At 41.4% G+C, this 10,843-nt stretch overlaps 1 protein-coding gene across 1 annotated transcript in view; it reads left to right on the top strand.

Annotated features, from left to right (window-relative positions):
• The first annotated feature begins 498 nt into the window (after nucleotides 1–498).
• The window catches only part of LOC104392200 (lanosterol 14-alpha demethylase), a 13,239-nt gene continuing 2,894 nt past the window's right edge, over nucleotides 499–10,843 (top strand). The window contains exons 1-6 of the mRNA XM_010001568.1: nucleotides 499–591; nucleotides 3,028–3,204; nucleotides 8,508–8,634; nucleotides 9,715–9,889; nucleotides 10,079–10,198; nucleotides 10,623–10,818. Of these exons, the coding sequence (XP_009999870.1) occupies nucleotides 3,052–3,204; nucleotides 8,508–8,634; nucleotides 9,715–9,889; nucleotides 10,079–10,198; nucleotides 10,623–10,818 (771 nt within the window). The 5' untranslated portion in view covers nucleotides 499–591; nucleotides 3,028–3,051. The remainder of the gene's footprint in view (nucleotides 592–3,027; nucleotides 3,205–8,507; nucleotides 8,635–9,714; nucleotides 9,890–10,078; nucleotides 10,199–10,622; nucleotides 10,819–10,843) is intronic.

Genomic DNA, 10,843 nt, shown 5'->3' with positions numbered 1-10,843 from the left:
TTGTCCCTTCGCCCCGCGGGTCGGCACAGCCCCAGGCAGAGGTGCTCGGGGGTTGTGCTGTGGAGGCAGAGGCCGTGCCCGGGGCTGTCTCCTCACTGCAGCTTAAAAGGGCTCTCACGGATATGTGAAACCCATTGCTGAACTGAAGCTGATGCTTTCGGGGGGATGGTTAACAAATCGTGAACGCTGTTTTGTTTCTGACTGCATCCTTACCGAGTGCAGTATCTCTGTGCTTTGATTTCAGAGGCAGGCTAGCAAGAATCTTAATCACATCAATTTCATTTTAACCTCTGTTTTTTTTGGTTTTTTTTTAATGTGGCTTAGTCTTACTCTATTAAAAAAAAATAATCAGTTGTCCAAAGTTTGCCATTTCGCGGAAGAGTTTAAATGAAACACGTATAGAGCCCCCTCTGTGTTTGGTTTTCGTGTAAATGAGCATGTTTCTATTACTGTGGAGGAAAGTCCATAATTATTTTTCTCTTTCTTCTTCAGAAATACCCACCTTATATTTCATCAAGCATCCCTTTCCTGGGACATGCAATTGCATTTGGAAAAAGTCCCATTGAATTTTTGGAAAATGCTTATGACAAGGTATGTTTTCCTACGTAACTGGCTGAACATATGCTCAAATATTTTTGTGTGCCTGTCAAGTTCTCTAGATGGAGCCTATCTAAAATAATTTCATTCTCGTTTACTACCTCAGGTATGGAATGGAGTGTGCACAGGAGGCTTTGGTTTCTTCAGGTCTCTTTATGTACATTGTTGTTAGAGAAATGGTGTTTCCTGAGGTATTGCTTGTGATTCAGATTTAAAAAATACACCCGTGTATTTGGGTAATGCTCATAGCTGAATCATAAGTTAATTAAAAAGCCATTTTTCCTGACATTATTTCTTGCCTTAGTTGAGAGCTTTTAATCTCACTCTTCAGGCTGGGGGAAGTATGAAGAAGTTGTCTGAGAAGCTATGGGTCAGGTGAGGCAAGCTAAAGCCCAGATAGAGTTAAACCTGGCTAGGGACATCAAGAGTAATAACGAGGGTTTCTAGAGGTCCATCAGTGATAAGAGGCAGAACAGGGAAAATGTGTGCCCTCTCCAGAAGGAAACAGGAGATCTCATCACGCAGGATATAGAGAAGGCTGAGGTGCTGAACAACTTTTTTGCCTCAGTCTTCACTGAATCCAAATCACAGAATGCAAAGGCAGAGACTGGGAAAAGGAAGATATGCCCACTGGAGGAGGAAAGCAGGTTCAAGACCACCTAAAGAACCTGGAAGTGCACAGGTCCACCCACAGCTCCCAAGAGAGCTGACAGATGAAGTTGCAACACCGCATTACATCATATGTGAAAAGTAATGGCAGTCTGGTGAAGTTCCCACTGACTGGAAAAGGGGAAACGTTAAGTCCTATTTTCAAAAAGACCCATGGAACTACAGGCCAGACAGTCTTACCTCTGTGCCTGGCAGGATTGTGGAGCAGATCCTCCTGAAGGCCCTGCTGAGGCATATAGAAAACATGGAGGTGATTGGCAGCAACCAACATGGCTTCACCAAGGGCAAATCATGCCTGACAAATTTTGTGGCCTTTTATGATGGGGTCGCAGCATTGGTGGACAAGGGAAGAGCAACTGATGTCATCTACCTGGACTTGTGCAAAGCCTTCAACACTGCCCTGCATGACATTCTGGTCTCAAAATTGGAAGGATATGGATTTGATGGATGGACCACTGGGTGGATGAGGAATTGGCTGGATGGTTGCACTCACAGAGTAGTGATCAACGGCTCGATGTCCAGACAGAGACCAGTGACAAGTGGTGTTCCTGAGGGGTTGGTACTGGGACCGCTGCTGTTTAACATCTCTGTTAGCAACATGGACAGTGAGACTGAGTGCACCCTCGGCAAGTTTGCTGGTGACACCAAGCTGTGTGGTGTGGTTGACACCCTAGAGGGAAAGCGGGCCATCCAGAGGGACCTTGACAGGCTGGAGGGGTGGGCCAGTGCCAACCTCATGAAATTCAACAAGGCCAAGTACAAGGTCCTGCATCTGGGTTGGGGCAGTCCCAGGGACAAATACAAATAGGGCAGATAGGGGTGTGTAGTGGCAGGATGAGGAGTAATGGTTTTAAACTGGAAGAGGGTAGATTTGGATTAGACATTAGGATGAAATTCATTACTGTGAGGGTGGTGAGACACTGGAACAAGTTGTGGATGCCCCCTCCCTGGAGGTGTTCAAGACCAGGTTGGATGGGGCTTATGAGCAACCTGATGTAGTCAGAGGTGTCCCTGCCCATGCACGGGAGTTGGAACTTGATGATCCTTAAGGTCCTTTCCAACCCAAACCATTCTGTGATTCTATGATTTACTAACCTGTGATCAGGCTGGAGTATAGCTCACCACTTCTGTAGGCAATTTGATGAATTTTAAGGCCCGCTCCAATGTTAAAAGGCCTGATGTATAAACCTCAGTACGTTTTATACTATAACAGTACATAAGAAATAGACTAAGGCAGTAGAGCCTTTCTTTCAGTGAAATAAGATTGATCTGTTTCGCATTGTCTAAAACTTTAAATCTCGAGTCATAAGCTTAAATCTTATCTTGGTTAGTGTATATATAGCCAAATATAGTACATGAAGATTTACTGAAGATGAACTTTAAACTTAGAACTCATATTTTCTCTTAATAACATATGTGTAACTCCAAATCCAGAATTTTTTGAGACAGTGTTAGTAGATTGCTGGAGGCTATGTATGCTGTAATCTCCCTTCTATTTTTTTTAGTGTGATGGATCTTTCATTTATATTTTGAAATTAAATGGTTTTTAAATGTGCAAGATCCTGTGTGTTCATTATAATGTTAGATATCACTAGTAAGTATATTAAGAACAGAATTTAAATGTGGCTTAAAGTATATCTTTAATATATCTGCAAATACTTCTTAGGAGAATGGTTTATGGAAGACTGTACATAAAGCGATGTGGATTTAATGAGTTGTATACTCATTTATAATGAACTGGTGTTTTGTTTTCTCTCTTAGTATGGACCTGTATTCAGTTTCACTATGGTTGGCAAGACATTCACATATTTACTGGGCAGTGATGCTGCTGCTCTACTCTTCAATAGTAAAAATGAAGATTTAAATGCAGAGGATGTATACTCTCGATTAACTACACCTGTTTTTGGCAAAGGAGTTGCTTATGATGTCCCTAATATGGTATGTATTTTAAATACAAGTACAAAAATGGCATAATTTTCATTTTGAGTAGGCAGCCTGGATCTCCTCGCTGTGTATGATGGAGTTGTGCGTTCATATGCATTTCTGCCATACTGCACTTGGTAAATTGTCTCAGTTGGATAATCAAGAGGGAACAAATTTAGGCTGCTTTATTTACTACCTGGTCATTCATCAGTCTGGGTGCTGTTTTTATTGTAACCATCTAATCCCACCCTAGAGGAAAGATGAGTGAGTCTATTTTGCCTTCCTTTACAGCATGCCACTGACTGCAGTTTACTTTTCCCTTACAAGCAGCTTTAGGGCTTCCTTCTGATAGAGCTTTAAGAGTGATAATTTTTTATTTATGCCACACCAAAATCTAGGTACAGGAGTATTAATTTGACAATTTGCACCACAAAGTTTGTCTTGCTCAGGCAAAGATCAGTCTATATATGTTTGCAGAGAACAGTCTGCATGGGTCTGGAAACACAGTCGCTGTGTCATCATGTTGCATTGTTTCTGAGCTAAGCGTTGGCCCCTTTCTTGTTTGTGCATGTTGCCTGGCATGGCAGACTCTTAAACTGCAGAAGCCAACCTTTCAGTGGACAAACTTGCTCCAGTGAGACTGCATTTAGTGTATGTTGCACAACAGAGTAGTCTGGTGGCAGAAACAGCACTGTGATACACTTCAGTTTTAGATTTTCAGTTTTGGCTCAATTTTGTTTGTATAAATGCCAATCATTCGAGCAGTAACAGTATCTGTGGCCATCAGTACTTTTCCTCCCTAGCATACCTCTTAATTCTTCCCTGCCAAAGGTACTTGCAGTGATTGTTGCCCACTTCATTATGTGGCCCAGGGGCAGTAGTCACTAGTCTCTTTTCCTCCACAGTGGCATTTCGCAGTGATCCACAAAAGTATGTATGTTGTTTTTACCCCATTCTTTTGGAAACCTCATTTACAACTGACTACCAACAACTTGATACTTCAGAAATAATTAAAGGAGAACTTAATTGTCTCCCACTTTGTCAGAAGTGTCAAATTGTGGATAGACCGTGTCACAAAGTTTTGGGGGGGTGATTCTTTGGTTGTTTGGATGGTGGTTGTATTTCGCACTTGCTGGATTTGCGTATCTCCTCTTATCCCTTTGTAAATTAAACCAGCAGGACTGCAGCCTGGTTACCAAGTAGGAGGTTGTTTCTTGTGTCCTAGGAGACCTCTTCCACAAGTGGGGCCATTCTAACAGACTTATTTCTACCACTTCTAACAGTCAGAGGTCTTCCTCAAAAAGTCGAGGAGAGAGTCGAGAATCTCTTTTGGAGCTGGTAGAGTGCAGAGGGTTCATGGTTCTCTGCAGTACGTCTTTCATGTTCTTCTCTGGTATACACTAGTTTCAGAGAAGTGTCTGTGAGTCAGATGTAGACTGCTGAGTTGGCCAGGTTTTCAGTGTTATAGAATTGTTTGGGTTGGAAGGAACCTTAAACATCATTTAGTTTAAACCCCTCTGCATGGGCAGGGCTAGACCAGGTTGCTCAGAGCCCCATCCAGCCTGGTCTTGAACACTTCCAGGGAGAGGTCATTAATTTCCAACAACGGCCACCAGTCTTTGCCCTGCCCTGCAGGAGCCCCAAGCCCTGGGGGCAGCAAAGATGAGGTGCTGCTGCCTTCCATGGCCCTGCTTACCAGGCATCCCCAAGCCTGCTCTTAGCTTCTGGCTAATGAGCCTTCTGGATGTGAGTTATGGTGTTGTGCTTGTTCTTTGAATTCTGTTGCAGGATGTCTGCTTGAAACCCAAAGGTGCTGGGTTGTCTCTTAATTCTGAGGAAGTTCATCCACTTGTTACAGCTGTTTGGATTTCTGCTTTCACACTCTGCAGTTCATGATCTAGGTACAGGAGTATTAATTTGACAATTTGCACCACAAAGTTTGTCTTGCTCAGGCAAAGATCAGTCTATATATGTTTGCAGAGAACAGTCTGCATGGGTCTGGAAACACAGTCGCTGTGTCATCATGTTGCATTGTTTCTGAGCTAAGCGTTGGCCCCTTTCTTGTTTGTGCATGTTGCCTGGCATGGCAGACTCTTAAACTGCAGAAGCCAACCTTTCAGTGGACAAACTTGCTCCAGTGAGACTGCATTTAGTGTATGTTGCACAACAGAGTAGTCTGGTGGCAGAAACAGCACTGTGATACACTTCAGTTTTAGATTTTCAGTTTTGGCTCAATTTTGTTTGTATAAATGCCAATCATTCGAGCAGTAACAGTATCTGTGGCCATCAGTACTTTTCCTCCCTAGCATACCTCTTAATTCTTCCCTGCCAAAGGTACTTGCAGTGATTGTTGCCCACTTCATTATGTGGCCCAGGGGCAGTAGTCACTAGTCTCTTTTCCTCCACAGTGGCATTTCGCAGTGATCCACAAAAGTATGTATGTTGTTTTTACCCCATTCTTTTGGAAACCTCATTTACAACTGACTACCAACAACTTGATACTTCAGAAATAATTAAAGGAGAACTTAATTGTCTCCCACTTTGTCAGAAGTGTCAAATTGTGGATAGACCGTGTCACAAAGTTTTGGGGGGGTGATTCTTTGGTTGTTTGGATGGTGGTTGTATTTCGCACTTGCTGGATTTGCGTATCTCCTCTTATCCCTTTGTAAATTAAACCAGCAGGACTGCAGCCTGGTTACCAAGTAGGAGGTTGTTTCTTGTGTCCTAGGAGACCTCTTCCACAAGTGGGGCCATTCTAACAGACTTATTTCTACCACTTCTAACAGTCAGAGGTCTTCCTCAAAAAGTCGAGGAGAGAGTCGAGAATCTCTTTTGGAGCTGGTAGAGTGCAGAGGGTTCATGGTTCTCTGCAGTACGTCTTTCATGTTCTTCTCTGGTATACACTAGTTTCAGAGAAGTGTCTGTGAGTCAGATGTAGACTGCTGAGTTGGCCAGGTTTTCAGTGTTATAGAATTGTTTGGGTTGGAAGGAACCTTAAACATCATTTAGTTTAAACCCCTCTGCATGGGCAGGGCTAGACCAGGTTGCTCAGAGCCCCATCCAGCCTGGTCTTGAACACTTCCAGGGAGAGGTCATTAATTTCCAACAACGGCCACCAGTCTTTGCCCTGCCCTGCAGGAGCCCCAAGCCCTGGGGGCAGCAAAGATGAGGTGCTGCTGCCTTCCATGGCCCTGCTTACCAGGCATCCCCAAGCCTGCTCTTAGCTTCTGGCTAATGAGCCTTCTGGATGTGAGTTATGGTGTTGTGCTTGTTCTTTGAATTCTGTTGCAGGATGTCTGCTTGAAACCCAAAGGTGCTGGGTTGTCTCTTAATTCTGAGGAAGTTCATCCACTTGTTACAGCTGTTTGGATTTCTGCTTTCACACTCTGCAGTTCATGGATGGGTTTGAGTGCCCATCTTCATTCTAGAGATAAGTTCTTTGATGGGAACTAGTCTCATCCTTCAGGAGTTTTATAGAACTTTCTATAAGCTCATTGGAAATGGGCATATCTTACAACTATATTCTTCAGGCATATAGGGATGTTTAAGGCCTTCTTCATTGGTGTACCATATATTGAGGTTTTTTTCTGAAATAAGGTCATTTTCTAGAGTTACTCTGGTTTTTTGAGTGGGTTTGATTTTTGTTGGTTTGTTGGTTTGGTTTTATTTTTCCCTGGAGTATATTTGAGTTCTACTTCAGTTGAGAGATTAACTTTTCATATTACTCGGCAAGTCTTGGGTATCTGTGAATAAATCTACTTAATTCATAACTTTGATACGAGAAGGACTTTGTTTTTATCTCAGAAGATTCAGAAAGTCACCTGTGTTACTTTTTTCCACAACTAGGAGATGCAGGGACTTTGCTAGTGGCATACACTGGTTACCCTTACTGTGTGCTTCCCTGTATGAAGCTCGAGGGGTAGTATATGCAGTTGTAGTCAAAATGTGTTCTGCTACAGGTAAGCTGGTCCCACCACCTACCACCATGATTTAATTTCAGACATCCACTGGGAGGGCATTTGGAGAGCTGTTCAGACTTTCATTTGTGTCCTACTGTTGATGTATCCTCCCGAACTTTCATTTGAGGGTCTGTTTCACAGCCCAAGCTGTTAGAGTCTCTGTCTTTTCAGTCTGACAGTGACTTTCAGTCATATGTTTACAAGAATCACCCCTTACACCTTAAAAGGAGTAAGTTACCTATTTACTAGTAATCCTGGTAATTGTTGGTTAATATGCATTGTCTGTATATCAACTCATATTCACTCTCTGTATTCTTCCTTCAAAACTTGCAGATAGTTTGTGTTCGGAGGAGCTGAAATGGCAGAGAATGTTTCCTCCTGATCTCCATCAGCAGGAGATGGAGATGGACTAGCATGTTGCCGGGGAAAATGTGCTTGTCTCTTTGCTCTGTGGCATGTGAACGCTCTGATAGATTGCTGGAGTCCCCACTGATTTCTGAAAACAGAAGTTTCTAAGAAGTAACCTTTCTTATGCCTTTTGTTTTCTGAATAACTTTATAGTATGTGCAGACTCCTCTGTGGGAAGACATTGGTGGGATGAGCAACAGCTCATGGTGTAGTACATAACTGTAGGGCAGATGCCCTAGTTCATATTTGGGGCATAAAATTCCTTGAATAATTTTCTGAATAGACGTCCTGTCAATCCATTGAATGGTGCTCATTGGGCTATTTACCAGTAGGCTTGTTAGCTATGAGTCTATACAAAGAAAAGAGGAAGAGGTGAGAAGAGCACGAAGCTCACCATTTTCCTAGGAAGCAGTTTGTTTCCTGGGCAGGGAGGTCAGATGGCCTTGTAGAAGAAAGATACATCCCTAGACCAGAGGCAAGTTCTGCATGAGAGAGGACAGATGCTCCAGGGGGAGAGAAAGCAAAGAGGCCATATAACAAGGAACACAGGCTGAATCCAGGCTTTGCAAGGACACGTCCTATTATGTTTGTGATTATGCATTTAAGGTGTGTTCCATATTTCAATCTCAAATGCTTCTTGTATCTTTAGGGATAAAGTTTAACAAAAATACTATAACTATTTTCTGTTTTGATACTGCAAAAGGGAGAAAAGTATCTCCCTTGAGCTAGTATTTTACTTTGATGTTACTAACTTTTGCTTGAAAAACAAAGAAGGTGAAAATGGAATATTGTCTATTATTTAAAGTTGAGTATCTGTTGTACCCTACAATCCTAACCATAGTGACTTTTTACTTTTGTGTGTACTTATACGCTACAAGTTATAAAAAGTGTTTAATTACATTAATATTGTGATCCTTGTACTGATTGCTTTTTCTGTCTTTGTTCCTTTAGGTATTTTTGGAACAGAAGAAGATGCTCAAAACTGGGCTAAATATTGCTCAGTTTAAACAGCATGTATCTGTGATTGAAGAAGAAACAAAGGAGTATTTCAAAGCATGGGGAGAGAGTGGAGAAAAAAGTAAGCAAGATCAGATGCATTTTTCCTCCAGTTTTCTGGGAAGGAATTAAGGCCAATGCCATATGTTTCTGTAAATGACTTGCTACAATATCAAAGAAATTTAAAATGACATAGGTAAAACTATACTGGAAACATGCAAAATACAGATTTTGTTTAACCAAATTTAAGGCTATTGGGGAATAAAGCTGCTCAGAAAATCATTGGCAGGAGTGAAGGACTGTCTTTTGGTTTCTTAGCTCATAGAGTGTACCTGTTGCCTGGCTGAATTGTGCTTGTTCTGCATGGTAGGAGTCAGCTCAGCATGAACACTTAGTCCCTAGGAAAATGTCCTGCTCTAACGTCCCAGAGCCTGGATCAGCGATCTTAGCTCAGGGATTTCCTACACTGAAAAACTGCATCCTTCAAGCTGATGTGGTTACGTTAATGATGCAAGTGGACTTACTCTTTTGTTTCCTACCTGTCTTTCCCAACTAGCCTGCTAGATGTAGCCAATCACAATTGTTACAAGCCCACAGTGACATAACAGTATCAGAAATATTATGTATTTAAATATTTAAATATATACTGATTAAATATATGAGATATATTATATATACTTTGTATTTATTATGTATTTTATGTGTATATAATGATAATATATACATTTCTATTTAAATGTATAAAATTATGATATAAAAATAATTCAGTGAGCAGCAAAACTAACTGGTTATCCATTTATTTGGATTTCAAGATTAAGTTTTTGTATGACTTCTTTTATATTTATTAAGGATTGAGCTTGTGCTGCATGGCTTACTTCAGAGGGATTACAAGCTCTCCTAGAAAGATCTCTAAAAAGAAATACCTAAGAAAAAAGTTGGTGAAATCAGTGATCTAATTTAAAATGTTTGGAGAGACCTGATAGACAGACAGCAATTTAAAATTAGATGCTTCATTCTCCTAATAAAGCAATCTGCATTTCTACTTAAAAGTTTTAATGTGTCCAGTTACTTAAATACAAAATAAGAATAAAGAATTAACATGTAAAGTACAACAGCTCACCTGAAATGCAACTTCAGTAACATTTTTCAAATCTCTCCTCAGACCTTTTTGAAGCCCTTTCAGAACTCATCATTTTGACAGCAAGTCATTGCTTACATGGCAAAGAAATCAGAAGCTTGCTGAACGAGAAGGTGGCTCAGCTGTACGCTGATTTGGATGGGGGTTTTACTCATGCTGCCTGGCTTCTGCCAGGTTGGCTGCCTCTGCCAAGCTTCAGGTACCAGAAACACTAGATGAAGCAACTGAAACATTTTATCTAAACCTCTTTAGGGGTTTTTGTTTGTTTGTTTTTCTTTTTTAATTCCTGTTTATTGTTTAAAAGCTAATCTAGATGTCCCAGTAGATCCTCATAAACATTTTGTGTTACTTTGTATCAAGTTGCTAACAGAGGTGTATTGAATCACAGACGCCGAGATAGAGCACACAGAGAAATAAAGAACATTTTCTACAAGGTTATCCAGAAACGTCGGAAGTCTGAGGAAAAGGAGGATGACATGCTGCAAACTCTACTCGATGCTTCATACAAGTAAGCCAAGAGTTTGAAGACTTGTTATTTATTGATGTTTAGCTTTGAGTTAAAACTATCTATCAAAAAATAAGAAATATTCCCTCGTGTTCTGAATTGCTTTGTTGCCAACAATTGGTCCTAGTTGTATTCTTAAAAACAGCTTTAACACTTTACAAGTAAATGGTTATTCAGATTTCTGAGATGTTAATCAGTGGTCATGAGGTTGCTTCTTTTCTCTTTGCTGGCTGTTCAGTAATGATTTTCTTCAAGGCTCCTGTAGAGTCTCTGTCCCTGTTCTCCCTTCTTCTGACCTCTAGACCTTTTGCTGCTACTTTTAGAGTAGTCAACAAAAGAGAAAGAAGTGCATCAGAAGAAACTGTAAATGCTACCGTGACTGGAAACCTTATCAAGGGAAGCTGTAACATAACCCCCTTTTCCCTAGGGATGGCCGCCCACTGACGGATGATGAAATTGCAGGGATGCTGATCGGGTTGCTGCTGGCAGGGCAGCACACGTCCTCCACCACCAGTGCCTGGCTCGGCTTCTTCATTGCCAGGGACAAGCCCATCCAGGAACAGTGCTATGCAGAACAAAAAGCAGTTTGTGGGGATGATCTGCCACCATTGACTTATGACCAGGTTTGTAGGTTACGTTATTCCTGCT

This window comes from Chaetura pelagica, unplaced genomic scaffold, assembly GCF_000747805.2.
Source record: "Chaetura pelagica isolate M959 unplaced genomic scaffold, ChaPel_1.0 scaffold127, whole genome shotgun sequence".
Taxonomy (NCBI): Eukaryota; Metazoa; Chordata; class Aves; order Apodiformes; family Apodidae; genus Chaetura; species Chaetura pelagica.
Note: the sequence above shows the minus strand (reverse complement) of the source record. Positions and strands in the feature narration are given on the sequence as shown.